The following is a 13,862-nucleotide window of genomic DNA, read 5'->3' as shown; positions in this document are numbered from 1 at the left end:
GAGTCTGGAGGTAAGACGAGGCCATGGCATGCTGTAATCTACCCACGGCCGATCGATAGACATGGACAGGCACGCTGCAATTGGGCGCTAGCTTAGCGAGCCGCTGGTGACATAGCGTGGTTGCCATATGCGACCGAGCACTCTAACAGTCAACATGCGACTCTCTTAAGCCCCGACCACTCGCTCCCCACACAACCGACAACACCAACTCCAACACCATCTTCCTTCTCCGTATTCATACACCCGCTCACCATGGCCACCGCACCTTCCCAGAACTACGACTACCTCCGGCGCAAGCAGAGCACAAAGGCGCCCGTCTCGTCCATCACACCAGTCCGCACCCACGCCCGCACACCGAGCGAGCGCAACAGCAACGGCACCGTCAGCTCCTATGGAACCACCAACACGCGCGACACCGCCATCACCGAGCCCCCGGCCTACTCCAAGAAGCTCGTTGTTGTTGGTGACGGTGGATGCGGCAAGACATGTCTGTTGATCAGCTACAGCTCCGGCAACTTCCCAGAGGTACGCGCCCGAGCAAGTGCACGTCATGCCATGCTAATGCGACGTAGAAATATGTACCAACCGTCTTCGAGAACTACATCACTCACACGCCCCATCCGCCCACAGGCAAGATGGTTGAGCTTGCTCTGTGGGACACCGCCGGCCAAGAGGAATACGACAGGTTGCGACCCCTCTCCTACCCCGAGACCGATGTCATCTTCGTGTGCTTCGCCATTGACTGCCCCAACTCACTAGAAAACGTCATGGACAAGGTAAGACGCCGCCAACTACTTGACCGTGCATCGGCTAACAATGCCCAGTGGTACCCAGAGGTCCTCCACTTCTGCCCAACAACGCCTCTTATGCTCTTGGGGCTCAAGTCTGACCTGCGCAACAAGAAGAACTGCATCGAGCTCCTCAAGACACAAGGCTTGACGCCCGTCACCACCGAGCAGGGACGTGCCGTCGCAAAGAAGATGGGCGCTGCGTACATGGAGTGCAGCAGTAAAGAGCAAGACGGTGTCGAGGAAATCTTCGACATGGCCGTCACAATGGCCGTGGGCGAGGAGCACAAGGAGCAAGAAGAGCGCCGCGTAGGCACAGCCACGTCGTCAAGAGGGAACACATCAGCGTTCCCCGCTGGAGGCGGCAAGAAGAAGAAGCGCAGCGGCTGCAAAGTGCTATAGCCTGTGTCTATCGAGAGGAGAGCATATCGAGATTCACGACGCTGGACGACACGATCAAGATGTTTAATGACCACATACGGCTCACCTCCATCACTGTCCGCACATGTTCGCTTCCTCTTTAATCATAGGGAAGTCTTCTCATGTACATGGTCGGCTGGCGTTTGGGTTTTGTTTTGACACGAGAATGGACACAGCGATTCAAAGGTCCACGTAGCAGCATTTTCTTCCCTGTATCTGTATTCGGTATTCTGTATGTACGCATGGCCGGAGTTGGCGCCGACTTTGCCTTTGCATGGCAATAAATGAAGTATATTTCTGGACAGTGATCTGTGCCAATGACTCGTTCTGGGGTATCATTACATCATTCAACTTATCGTCATGGCCTGTTCGACGGCTGGCCGTGCACCTCCGGGCGCGTTGTCCACGAACTAATAAGCTAACAAGGTGTCTCCTTGCAAACGCTCATTTCCGGTCCTGAGGCACCTCCGTCTCGCCCTCGTGTTCCGTTGCACCTTCCTGCGCACCCTCCTGTTGCTCACTCGGATCTTTGGCCATGACGTTCTCAAAGTGGCTCCAGAGCGACTCGACGGGCGCGAATTCGTTCCCGACCGACGTGACCTCCTCGAGCGAACGGTTCAATTTGTTGATGTTTTGCAGGACAACTTCCAGACTCTGGCACCTTGTTAGAATGCACATGGTTTGGGGAATTAAATTGGGAGACTGCAATGCGCTCCGTGATGGGCTCTGTGGCACGTACTTGGGCAATCTCAGAGACGAGCATTTCGCGCTGTTGCTCGTAGTACGTCTTTGGCGGCGCGGCATCCTGGCCGTTGGTTGACGCGAAGTATGGCGGTCCCATCTTTGTATTCTTTGGTGTTGATGCTCGGCGGATCTTGTTTACAGATGCAGCGCCGTTCAAAGTTCTTAGTAAGCGATCACCTCAACGAATCACGCGCGAGCCACGCTTATAGGTCCAAGCGGATAATAGTGGGTCCAAAACTAAAAAGCCTTTCAAAAGCTCAACCTGGAGCTCTTCGTCTCTTGTTCCCTATACTCGTTCTCGCGACGACATTCGCCATGTAGGTAAGCATCAATTCCTTCTACTACTGTTCCTTTACATGATTAAAACAAACGAAAATCTGTCAATCCTCATAGCCTTGTCAAAAGGACTGCTGAGCTTTGTATATCACACTATGACATCCATCTCTTGATCACGTTCACCGCTCTTCTACTCGTTTGGCAACGAGCTAACGCAGCCTCTGCTTAGATCCATACCATGGCGGCAGCTCCGGCTCCCAAACCAGTTAAAGAACCATTCCCCATATCCCTCGTGGCTGGCCGCTACCTCCTCTTTGATGTGGACGTTATTGCGCACTGCCGTCGCACGCACAACATCTGCGGTCTCCTGGTCGGCACGATACCGAACCTCAGCCAACAGAACGTTTTTCTGGGCGTACCACTTGAACTCATGCCGGAAGAGGCTCGGGTACTCGTCGATAAAGGCGCTGCGTATATCGTGGATGATGCGCAGGCACATCAGAAGGCTTTTGCGGAGATGAGCCGAGAGGACAGACTGAGGTACATGGAGGAGATGGACAAGCGAGGGGAGGACGTCACCAAGGAACAGACCGAGCTGGCGGAGAGGCGGAAGGAGAGGGCGTTGAAGGAGAAGGGCCTGAAGAGGGAGGAAGTCGACAAGCGTAGCGTTGCGGCGAGCACGACATCGGACGAGACACTCCAAGCAGACGACTCCAGTGTCGCGAGCTCCGGGCTGGGTTTCATCATGAAGGGTTCAAGCTTCTCCGACTCGGCGGCGCCAGTAAAGGCAGCCAGGGTCATCTCCAGTCCTGCCAGCTCAGTCACTGATAGCTCGGATCTTGGTAGCTCTGGTTTAGGCTTCATCATGAAAGGCTCTAGTTTCTCAGACTCCTGGGTGCAAGTCAAGGCCCCCAAGATTGACTCCTCTGCCGCCGAGGTCTCGCTGTTCGACGCTGCGCCCCCTTCGCCTGCTGCTGAACCAGCCGTCCCCGCCCAGGGTAGTGCGCCGAAAGGCGTCGCCGCCCAGAAACACCATGTCACACCGACAACCTCATACCCACCTCTCTCCACGCCCGCAAAAGACCCTGCTGTCCCTCCGCCGGCTGTGCCAGACAGCTATCCGTTGTTCCGCTATCTGCACTCCAAGGGCTACTACCACATGCCTGGGCTGCGCTTTGGGTGCCACTACAACGTGTACCCAGGCGACCCACTTCGATATCACAGCCACTTTGCTGCTACCGGCTTGGGCTGGGACCAGAAGTTCGACCTGCTCGACGTTGTTGGCGGAGGACGTCTCGGCACAGGAACGAAGAAGGCGTACATGATTGGTGGCGAGAACCCCGACGTAGACTCGCAAGAGGACGAGTCCGTGAGGGCGTTCTCTGTTGAGTGGGCGGCTATATAAGTGCTGGTCACCACTATTTGAATTATGACTTGACGAATACAATGCATACATAGAACAATGATGAACTTTGTTCAACCTCGATACTTTGTTTTGTCGTGCTTAAAACTCCAAAGCAGCCGCGGTGGCTTTCCCTCCCTCCTCGCTAACCTTTGGGCCTTTGCCCTTCCTGTACACTCTTGCGTCCCTAGGATCGAATCCGCCGTTTCCCCAGAGCGCCCACTCGGGCGTCTCCTCGCCAACATAGTCTTCCGGTCTCCAGCCCGCCACTTTCCCATCCTCCACTCTCGTCCCCTCCACCTTGCCTTCGTAGAGATCGAAGAAGCGCTCAAAGTCGATTCTAGTAGCCCACCTGTCGTTTCTCTTGAATCTTGTGCGGTCGGCTAGCAGGATGCAGCAGGAGTGCGCGTGCTCGGCACCGATGCCATAGGTAAGTCCGCGGCTGTTTAGCTCTTTCTCAAGTTCAGTCACAAACTCGGCTACTTCTTCGTAGAAGGGGACGTTCTCCATGGTAAGGCCTGCAGAGCCAGCTGCGGAGGTCCCGCAGTAGGTAACGCCCTTGACCTCCACGAAGCCAGGCAGAGCGCGCTCAACGAGATCAGCGTAGCCGCGCACTTCCTCAGCCATGTTGAAGCCTTTGACCAGCGTGAGACGGAAGACGGTGCGTTGCTCGAAACGACGGTTGCGGAGGATATCCAAGCAGGCACAGAAACGCTCCCAGAAGTCTCGATGCAGGGGCCGGTCAATCTTGCGGAGACTGTCCTTGTTGGATGCGTCTATGGAGACGTAGAGCTGTGTCACAGGGATCAAAGACGCTAGCTGAGCTGGGTGCTGGGCGTTACAGACAAGGAACGTGGAGATGCGGTTGCTGTGCATGATCCCGAGGAGCTCGTTGATGTGCGGGTAGAAGATGGGCTCGCCGACCAGACTCAGGGCACAGTGACGGATGCGCATGGCTTCGCTGAAACGCTCGGCTCGGACTCCGGGAACGCCCTTCATCATCTTGATCTTCTTGTAATGTGCTGTGGTGATGCCGTCGAAGATCATGTCTGGAGCATCGGTTATCCAGCGCCATGTCGTGCCGACGGGGTTTGTGCCGTGCCGCCAGCAGAAGACGCATTTGTTCGAGCAGGAGAGAGACGGAGTGGCTTCCATGCACAGGTGAGAGGCGATGCCGTAGAAGGAGTACTTGTAGCAAGAGCCTCGGCCTCGCAGAGCGGATTTAGTCCATCGGCAGATCTTGACGCCTGAATGTGAGCCGATGATGCTGTAGCCTTGTTTCGTGAGAGCGGCGTAGGTAGGGGACGTGGTAGGCACCATCTCCTTGGGGGCCTGGAGGGATTGAGACTTGGCTGGGGATTTCTTGTAGGTTGTAAAGTCGACGGGTATTGGTCCGGCGGAGGAGTTGACCATCGAACCCAGGTCTTCGACGTCGTCTACTCGCGTGCTTTGACCATTGTCCTCGGCCACGTCTTCTTCGTCGCTCTCGATAGCGTCTCCACTGCCCGGCACGCCTTCACCAAGTCCTCGTCCTTGGGCGATTTCCACAAGCGCGTCCTGGACGCCTACCCTCCAGTCCTGCAACCTTTCCTCGGCCTCGCTCTTGACGTCGGCCATGCCAAGCGGGTATGCTCTTTTCCTGCCCGTCAGCCGGGCCATCCACTTGTCCACTTCCCTCGACTGGCTGCAGAAACCCTCTTCCTCGGTCGGCCACCCCTCCCTATCGCCAAAACCAAACACAGTGTATCCCACCAGACCGCTTAGAGGCGCCGTATCGATCCTAAAATCATTGTGTGTCTCCTGCAGGCTCTCCACAAAGACGTCCAGAACGGTGTCGATGTTGTACGTCGGTACGAGGATAATGTAGAAGTATTTGACGTTGGCGTCGCCCCTGGGCGGGCTGACGAAGTAGTCGTCGTGCTCGATGTACGATATGTCGAGCGTCTGGGGCTCCAAGAAGGATTTGGACTGATCGCAGCCCCTGTCGAGATGAAACAGTCAGCGCATGCTTCACACCTATTTGCGCATCAAACCTACCTCGTCCACTCGGTGAGAATTCGCGCGAACTGCTTAGCGAAGCGCTCAGTCGTGCCAGATAGCGACTGGAAGAAGACCAATGGCTGTATCCTGTCCGTTTGGTGGTTGAACGTCGCAGGCGCAACAAGCTTCTTCGGTGTCTTCCTGCCCTTGACCATCTTGGGCCCCTTCTTCACTTTTGCGGCTGCAGCCACCGCCATCGTATCGTCGTCGACATGGTTGTCGACATTAAGCTCCGACGAGTTGAGCGTGGTGTATTCGGGCAGCCATTCGGGCTTGAGCTGGACGGTGGGTTTCTCCTCTACCGGCACCGGCGACGAGGGAGCTGGTGACACAGAGAGCTTCTCTCTCCGATCGCGCGAATAAATGGCGAGACGCACAACCGTCGCTACCACCAGTGCAGCCAGCAAGATGGGGAGTCGGTGCTGGTGCCAGATGAAGAGCAGCTCTGCGGCGACGTCAGCAACATAGATTGTGATGAGATGGTTAACTGACCAGCTGGCAAAGGTTCCAGCAGCTCGAGTAGTGCCATTGCGCTGCTCTCGACGTTGCGCCGGCGTCGTGTTTGGGTACGAACTTTTGGCAAGCCACTCGCGTGGGGTCCGTTAGTGGGGTTCGAGTGCATGCCAGTAGCGAGGAGCCATTTCCTAAGCCGTACCCCACATTATGCCAAGCCGCGCATGCATCGACCATGAACCAAGGGCGAGTCACAAGACACCATATCTGCACCCTTTTTGCAATAAACATGCTCAGTGCCATTAACGCCTATGTCAATAATGAGTGCCTACGTTCCGGTTCCAGCGCTCCCCTGACTATTCTGTCGCCGCGGTGCTCTCTCCATGCCCTCGACCACACTGCCCCTTTTCCCCATGCTATACATGCTCCCCTCACTACCCTGTCTACGGCCAGCTATGCCGCCAGGCCCCCCAAATGTGCTACTCAGTGTCCAGCCTCCGGTTGCTGGGCTAGCGTCCCTGATACTGATCGCTGGCGGCAGTCCCAAACTTGGAATCTTGTCTTCCCCTATTGGTAAAATCCGTGGAGACGGAGATGGAGCATGGCGGAAAGCTTCGGCATAGAATGCAGACAGCAGCGAGGCGTTGGAGCAGAAAGCTTCAACCTCATCTTTGACTTGTTCAGGGGTGAGAGGAACACTAGACGCAGCCGCTGGAGTGGTCGCTGCTGATCTCGGGTCGTGGAATGTGAGCGCAGTGTGAAGGAGACTGGAATCTTGGACTGGTCGTGCCAGAGGACTCGCAAAGGGACTGCGGTGCGGGTTGCCACGCTCTACTGCGGGTGTCGACGGTAAACGACTGCTTTGACTACCGTCTGTGGTGGCTTTCTTGTGCTCGTAAGGATCCACAGGCCGGATCCTGCTGTGGTCTTTGGCGCGGTTGTGCGCGAGCCTATTTGCTAGCAGAAGGAGGTTTCCGTCGTCAGATATCTGGGCAAGCAGGCCTCCGCTCTTGTGGATGAACTGTGTATACTTGTAATCAGGCATGCCCCAGGAATACGTGACTTCGACGTCGGGTGGAAAGGCACTCGCAGCTTCCATGTCCAACACAAAGTTGAGCCTTCGAAGCAGGAGCTTGTGATACGCAAACTTGTCGGTTTTCGGGTACTGTGGAGAGAAGCTTGTCGAGTCCCACATCGCCTCAGGCTGAGCCTGGGGAGGCTGCAGTGCAAGCTTGACTACATAGGGCGAACGGAATGGATGGTTATCGACAATGTCCGCCACCTCCGCGATGGGCACCTCCACCAGTTTCAGACCATACTTCTCCACGCTCGTGGCCCAGGTAACGATGGCATCTTCGATAAGTTTTGCGGTGACATTCATCCAGTCAATGCGAATGTGATAGCAGTTGTCGGGGTTATGCAACCGATCATAGTGCAGTGAAATGATCTCGGGTCGGTACGAACGCTTTCTGGGGTCTACATCATAGCGCATAACGCGTGACATGACGACTTTCCGCTTATGTGGTTCGCCGCGTGTTGGTGTTTTCTCCCCTTCTTCGAGTGAACCGGAGCTGTTGGACGAAGAATCGGCAGTGTCAGGACGTGACTTGGTGTGCTTTGATAAAAGAGGCGACGTGCGAGGCGCCTCTGCCAGCGGCGTGGAAGGAACAGACTTGTCCGTCTTGCGCATACCAAACCACCCAGTTCGAGATTCGACCCGCGGAGCCCTGTGCTCTGCCGCGATCTGAAAGAAAAAGTTGCCATCGCGAAAATGATGCCGTCCCTGCACGTGCTGGAAGAGGCCTTTCTTCATCAGCTCGTTGCCAAAGTCTACCGCCTCGTCCCGCGTTTCAATGTCTTTGAAGTTTGAGAGCAGCCAGTTAGTGAGGTCAAAGCCGAGAAAACAGTTGTAGTGCAACTTGAGATGCCATCGACGGTCAAGCATCTGGATCCCCTTTTCGCCCTGCAAGTCTTCTGCGAGCTTCTTGATGTCTATACTAGACGTGTGGTATTTTTCCGCATCGGAGAAGATGGACGTCTGGAACTCGCTGTCGGTGTCGTTGAGCAGGGAGTGATCCGGACCGGCCGCAACGACCGCCGAGGGATCGCGTGTGTGGTACTCAATTGCAAGCGGATTCGGGTCCTTTTGTTTCAAAGTGGACGCGGGCTGGAGGTAGCGCTCTTCTGGAGGAATATAGCGGAACTTCTGCCACAGTTGAGTAAGCTTGCGAATTCCCTCGAGCCGGATCTCCTCAGGCGAGTCCTGCATAGGCAACGGTCTCCGATGCATGGCTGGTATGTCCACGGGAATTAGGACAAAGCGAGCCCTCCAGAAGCGCAGTATCTCCGAGAACTCGTCATGGTACCCAGCCAAAAAAGTGTCGATGATGTTCCAGTTGTATTCTCTCCGTGGTGGACGTAACACAACTTCTCGAGGGTCATATGTGTCTTCAAACGCAGTGCGGATAAAAGGTTTGTACGAGAAAGGCGTATCAATGCCAGCAGACGACTCCAGTGCTGTGGTGGGCTTCCGATTGTATCTCCTTACCTCTACCTCTCCCCCAGCTACACACACCAGCTGGTGGATGCTGTTTCCAACGCTCATGAAAACAGTGTCTCCATCACTAGACATGTACTCGGGATCAAGAATGCTAGCGAGAGTCTTCTCTTGCCGGCCTGAAAACTCCGCTACGGAAGAGCCAACGATGATTTGGAACCCGTGGGAGAGGCGAAAGGCGATCAGCTCTTTGATGAGAGACTCTCGGCTCTTTGGTGCTTCCAGAATATCGTCGTCCTCATTCTGCGTAATTTTATATGGACTTTCGTTGTACTCTGACGCTATTTGGTCAACAGAAGGGAACCACTCGTGGGTCAGCGGTACTGCAGCGGGTGAGCACAACGACCTCCACTTTACCGTGCCCGTCCTCAGCGTCCTAGGGAAGACGTGATGCCAGCGCCGGTACTGGTTCTTAGAGCTTATAATGTTTTTCTTCGGGTTACACGGGTTGACCAGGACTGCCCAAGGAGCAATCGCGCTTGTTGGAGATAGAGTCCGAGGAGCTTCTCTACCACCTCCACTAGAAGAGAGGTCTGGTTTCGGTCCACCGTGCTCACCTGCACCCCGCGCTCCTGCAAGCAAAAACGTTGACCCAGGGTCCCTCACGACTGAGCCAGGCTGCGAAGGCACATTGGATCGATCGGATCGCGCTACCCTCACGGTCTCGATCGAGCGGCTTGCGCGGTCAGACGCAAGAGATTCGGCTGACGTAGGGCCTGCGCGCGATGCAGGTTTTATCGCAATCGGCTGCGACGGCTTCCCTGTAGAAGTATGGCGAGTGCTCGCCAGCCGTTCCGCAATGGCGCCTTTTTGATTCTTCTCAACAGTCAACATGGCAGGCTTCACTTTCCCCTGACTGATATCAATCGTGGCATCGCCAAGAGTTGGCTTTGCCGGCGCAGCCTTTCCACCAAAGCTCATCTGCCTAAGAAACCAATTGGAAGGTCTGCTCTTCAGGTCCTGCTTAGCTGGTGCTGGCGTTCCGACACTAGTCGGCAAGAGCCCAGTTCGCCTGGGGGATGACCCCCGGCTTGTAGCCGGAGCTGGTGGATGTCTCTGGGTAGAGTTTACGGTTTGGCGATGATCTTGGGAGTCTCCAGAACCACCTCTCTTATGTACCGTAGGGCGTCCGGCACTAGCATTATCTCTAGTCATGTTGTTCTGCCGCCGCAAAACATCGGCTCGCGGCACGGCCTCGCTTTTGAGGTTTGGCATACGAGAGGTGCTGCCTCGCGGAGACTGGCTTTCGATGTCTTTCGATCTCTCGCGCATCAGCTGCGGAAAGTTCGTGTCTGATGGAGGTCGAGCTGTCTTCCCGAATGACGGACCAGTACTACGGAAAGAAGAAGAAAGACGCAGACTTCGTGACAGGTCTGGTGATCCGCTGGTGATTTCATCGCTCAGCCTTCGCTTGCGAGCTTGGAGTTGGTCCAATGCAGAGTGTCTCTCTATGAGAGGAGAAAAGACTCCGCCGTCGTATGCCTCCATCCAGGCCTTTTGGGCAGCCCTTGTTTCGTCCAGCTGATCCTCGTTGAATTCTTTGTCGCCCCGCGAAGAATACGAGCCCGCCGCAGCTGCGGGAGGCTTGGTTGCTGGTGCGATCTGCAGGCCTTCTCCATTCGGTTCGAACAACCCGCGCAGATGGTGTGGGTACATTGGGTCCTCTTCTAGGTAGGGAATTGCTATGTCGCCCACCTCATTCTCCATGACACCCATCATCTGCAGCTCGTACAATCGGCACCGTAGAGAGAAGATGCGACCTTTCTTACGAGACTTCTTTACAATCTTGTCAGCTTTTCGTGGTTTTGTGAGTTCTAGAATCTCCTCAGACGTTCCAGACCAGAACGACACATCGACCCAGTACGGCATTGCGAACCTCCATCCATCTGATGAGTCGGTGGACACGTCCATCGGTATGTGTCGTACGGTGGAGGCGCGTGACATGGAACCAAAGTCTGGTTGACTCTGGCGGGGAGTTTTGTCCTCTTCTGTCCGTGACATCCTCGGAGAAGCATGCTGTTCCCTGTCGTGCTCGGCTTTCAGGTCAGACACCGAACGAGGCGTTTGGTATTTGAATAGGGGCACGGAGTGAAGAGGCATCGGCGAGAGACACACTAGATCAATTCCGATACCCGACCCAATCAGGGTATCCGTGGTCAATTTGAGCATGTTGTAGTCAACCTCAAAGACGCCAGTGCCCGGAGTAACAACGATGACGGAGATGCCCGTGCGGACGAGATCGCGATCGATGTAGTCTTTGGCAAATTGAGCTGCTGCCAGATTGATGGCTTCTAGGATATTGCCTTGGCTTGCGGAAGAAGGTCGACCAGCTACGACGACATCAGTAGCTGGGTCTTCAGATCCCGTTTCCTCGTTGACGTGCTTCACTGGCTTACGGACCAGAGACACCTCCCGAAGAAACATCCTGAACTCCTTCTTCAGCTGATAGAGAATATTGATCCAATCGCCGCTGGCCATGTCGCTCACGACTACTCTGTAATAGTCTCTGAAAGTGCCCGAATGCGAATCGGCGTACGTGTTGCTCGTGGTCCCTTCCGGGCGATCGGCCAGGAGCTCTCCGTCGTATTGCATTCTTGTAAAGAGGATGATGGTGACCAAATGTCGTGCATTTATTCGCAGCCATCTCTTGAACAAGTCTGGAAGAAATCCGCTTACGACCTTGTTGAACATGATCTCGCCGGCGCCCTCAGTGTCGAAATCCCACATTTCTCTGGACATCTGGATGAAAAGTGTGTATCGTGCTGATTCGCTGCGGAATATAGGCTTCGACTTGGGCGAGAAGTAGCCAGAATGAACCGACTGACCGTTGATGTAAATGTGTTTGATCGTGGCCTTGATGGTACCCATGAACAGTAGCCTTTGGCCTCGATAGACCGTCCGCTTGCTGAGTTCAGCGATCGCCATACGCCACATGTCTGCGCGTGCGAGATACTCGTCCCGAAAAACGATCTCCACATGATGAGCCTCGTGCGCATCCTCATCAGCCTCAGTCACTACGACCTGCATCCTGTTGCGGAACCCGAAGACCTTGGCAATCCTCTCAGATATTGACACCTTTTTGAGGTCAGCTATGCGGATTGGCAGTCCGACTATAACTTACTTGCAGATTTGGATATTTGGACTCCATGGTTGCGGGAAGCGCTTTAGGAACAAAGACATAGGCCTTGTCCGCGTCAACATAGCGACCCTCCGGGATAGTCGAGCCATTTTCATCAATGGTTATCGTTATCGAGTCCCGTCGATGTCTTTTTGAATGACTATCTCCATTTGCATCGTTGTGCAAGGTATCGACTTTGGATTCCGTGTAAAAGTCTCGAACAGCATTGTCCGTATGTATCGCCACGATCTGGAGGAGCGCACCGGCACTAGTGGGCAGTTCTGGGAATTTCTCTCCATTGAAAACGATTTCATCTCTTGAAAAGTTGTCGTCGTGAGTCCACAGAGTACAGACCTTCTGGACCCGAGCCGACTGTGGGATTGAAGCGGATTTCGACATGCTGGTTGCCGCTGCGAGGTGCAGTCAGGGACATTTTCAGGTCGCTCAGGCACGTGTGCAGCACAACAGTCGCTCCATGTTTTGCTCTGCAAAAACGACAAAAGATCTCTGGTGCGTCTACTCAACGTTCACAGGCCGTCGGCGCGATGAAGCGTGATCTGATGATCGCGTCGCGTAACGACTGCAGGGACCTTGAGGTGCTGGATTGCCAAGGCGCTAGGATGTAGCTAATCGATTGCAACAGCGCACCCAAAGTCACACAACACGACCTAACGTCAGTAGCCCACTTGTTGTCCAAATGCACGCATGGCTACTTGGTGCTTAGATAATCTGGGCATCGTTATGGTCGCATACAGCGTGTTGATTACAGTTTTGCATCTCAGCGATTTTGACCTTTAGGTTCTTGGATTGTGTATAGCGTTTCTACGTTACCGTATCATGGCATGCGTCGATCAGAACTTGCAAGGAGCGCCCAGATTCATCCTTGGAAAGAGTGCGTGAGAGGTAGGATCATGCAGTGCGCGTGGAGCTCCGTCGGCCCATACTCGGAAGCGTCAACGCTCACGACGTCATCTTAGAAATCGAATGAGTACGCTTAACCGGCCCCAACAGTAACATCAACCTTCTGTGAACAAACCGTTTCCATCACCTACACTCAATACTGATACTCCTGTTCCTTCCTCTTAGAATCCGAGAAAATGGCGCACCATATCCTCCTCATTGGCGGCCACGGCAAAGTCGCCCAACTCCTCACACCACTCCTATTGGCCAAATCATGGAACGTGACCAGTATGATACGTACTGCTTCTCAGAAATCTACGATCGAGAAGCTGGGGCAAGGACAGCCCGGAAAGTTGGACGTGCTGGTCAGCAGTGTGGCTGATGTTAAGAACGAAGGGGATGCGAAGAGCATTTTGGAGCAGGTCAAGCCTGATTGGGTTGTCTGGAGCGCTGGTAAGCACAACATTCAACAAGAATGCATGTATATTCACAACAATCAGGAGCTGGTGGCAAGGGCGGTGCGGAGATGACGTTTGCAGTCGACCGTGACGCAGCTATTGCATTCACAAAAGCTAGCATTCACACACCTTCTGTCAAGAAATTCTTGACTGTATCTTACCTCTCTTCCCGTCGTGGCCGCGCACCCTGGTGGAACGACGAGGACTGGAAGGCGGCACAAAAGGTCAACACGGAGATCTTGCCGAACTACTTCAAAGCCAAGGTTGCAGCTGACGAGGTCCTCACTGTTCTTTCTCAGGATCGAGTAGCGAAGGAGGAGAAAGACAGTGTTCCCGCTAATGAGCGCTTCTGTGGAATCAGTTTGAGGCCTGGTACGCTGACAGAGGAACCGGCGGGCAAGGTGAAGATGGGAAAGATTGGAGCAGGTGGCAAGACGAGCCGTGCGACGGTTGCGGAGAGCGTGGTCGGTGTCTTGGAAGCTGAAGGGGTAAGGGGCTGGGTTGATGTTATCGATGGGGATGAAGGGATCAAGGAGGCAGTAGCAAAGTATGTCAAGGAGAGCCAGGACGCTGTTGAGGGCGAAGACCTCGGGGAGATGAAGGAGAGAGTTGAGAAGTTATGAGGGTGATCACTTTAATTCAAATTGGGCATGGGCTAGATATGCAACAGCAAAGGGGAACTGAGTTTCTTGTTTCTTCTTATTGC

At 54.6% G+C, this 13,862-nt stretch overlaps 5 protein-coding genes across 5 annotated transcripts; 3 read left to right on the top strand and 2 right to left on the bottom strand.

Moving 5' to 3' along the window:
* Positions 1-252: 252 nt before the first annotated feature.
* On the top strand, positions 253-1,492 carry GT037_010261 (gtp-binding protein rho4; the record flags this gene model as incomplete). Its single annotated transcript, XM_038935308.1, has 4 exons — positions 253-525; positions 573-776; positions 825-1,097; positions 1,319-1,492. 4 exons carry the CDS (start codon positions 253-255, stop codon positions 1,490-1,492), a joined length of 924 nt encoding a protein of 307 aa, XP_038782104.1.
* A 160-nt stretch (positions 1,493-1,652) lies between these two features.
* Positions 1,653-2,049, bottom strand: GT037_010260 (dash complex subunit dad1 protein; the record flags this gene model as incomplete). The annotated part of the gene is made up of 2 exons (XM_038935307.1): positions 1,653-1,862; positions 1,948-2,049. The coding sequence occupies 2 exons, from the start codon at positions 2,047-2,049 to the stop codon at positions 1,653-1,655; spliced, it is 312 nt and encodes a 103-aa protein (XP_038782103.1).
* A 417-nt stretch (positions 2,050-2,466) lies between these two features.
* GT037_010259 (trna-splicing endonuclease subunit sen34) lies at positions 2,467-3,633 on the top strand (the record flags this gene model as incomplete). The annotated part of the gene is made up of 1 exon (XM_038935306.1): positions 2,467-3,633. One exon carries the CDS (start codon positions 2,467-2,469, stop codon positions 3,631-3,633), a length of 1,167 nt encoding a protein of 388 aa, XP_038782102.1.
* A 99-nt stretch (positions 3,634-3,732) lies between these two features.
* On the bottom strand, positions 3,733-12,197 carry GT037_010258 (uncharacterized protein; the record flags this gene model as incomplete). The annotated part of the gene is made up of 5 exons (XM_038935305.1): positions 3,733-5,611; positions 5,668-6,115; positions 6,163-6,314; positions 6,456-11,755; positions 11,802-12,197. The coding sequence occupies 5 exons, from the start codon at positions 12,195-12,197 to the stop codon at positions 3,733-3,735; spliced, it is 8,175 nt and encodes a 2,724-aa protein (XP_038782101.1).
* Positions 12,198-12,895: 698 nt separating this feature from the next.
* Positions 12,896-13,779, top strand: GT037_010257 (uncharacterized protein; the record flags this gene model as incomplete). Its single annotated transcript, XM_038935304.1, has 2 exons — positions 12,896-13,151; positions 13,199-13,779. The coding sequence occupies 2 exons, from the start codon at positions 12,896-12,898 to the stop codon at positions 13,777-13,779; spliced, it is 837 nt and encodes a 278-aa protein (XP_038782100.1).
* Between the last annotated feature and the right edge of the window lie 83 nt (positions 13,780-13,862).

Source organism: Alternaria burnsii (genome assembly GCF_013036055.1).
Source record: "Alternaria burnsii strain CBS107.38 chromosome Unknown 726, whole genome shotgun sequence".
NCBI classification, from domain to species: Eukaryota; Fungi; Ascomycota; class Dothideomycetes; order Pleosporales; family Pleosporaceae; genus Alternaria; species Alternaria burnsii.
Note: the sequence above shows the minus strand (reverse complement) of the source record. Positions and strands in the feature narration are given on the sequence as shown.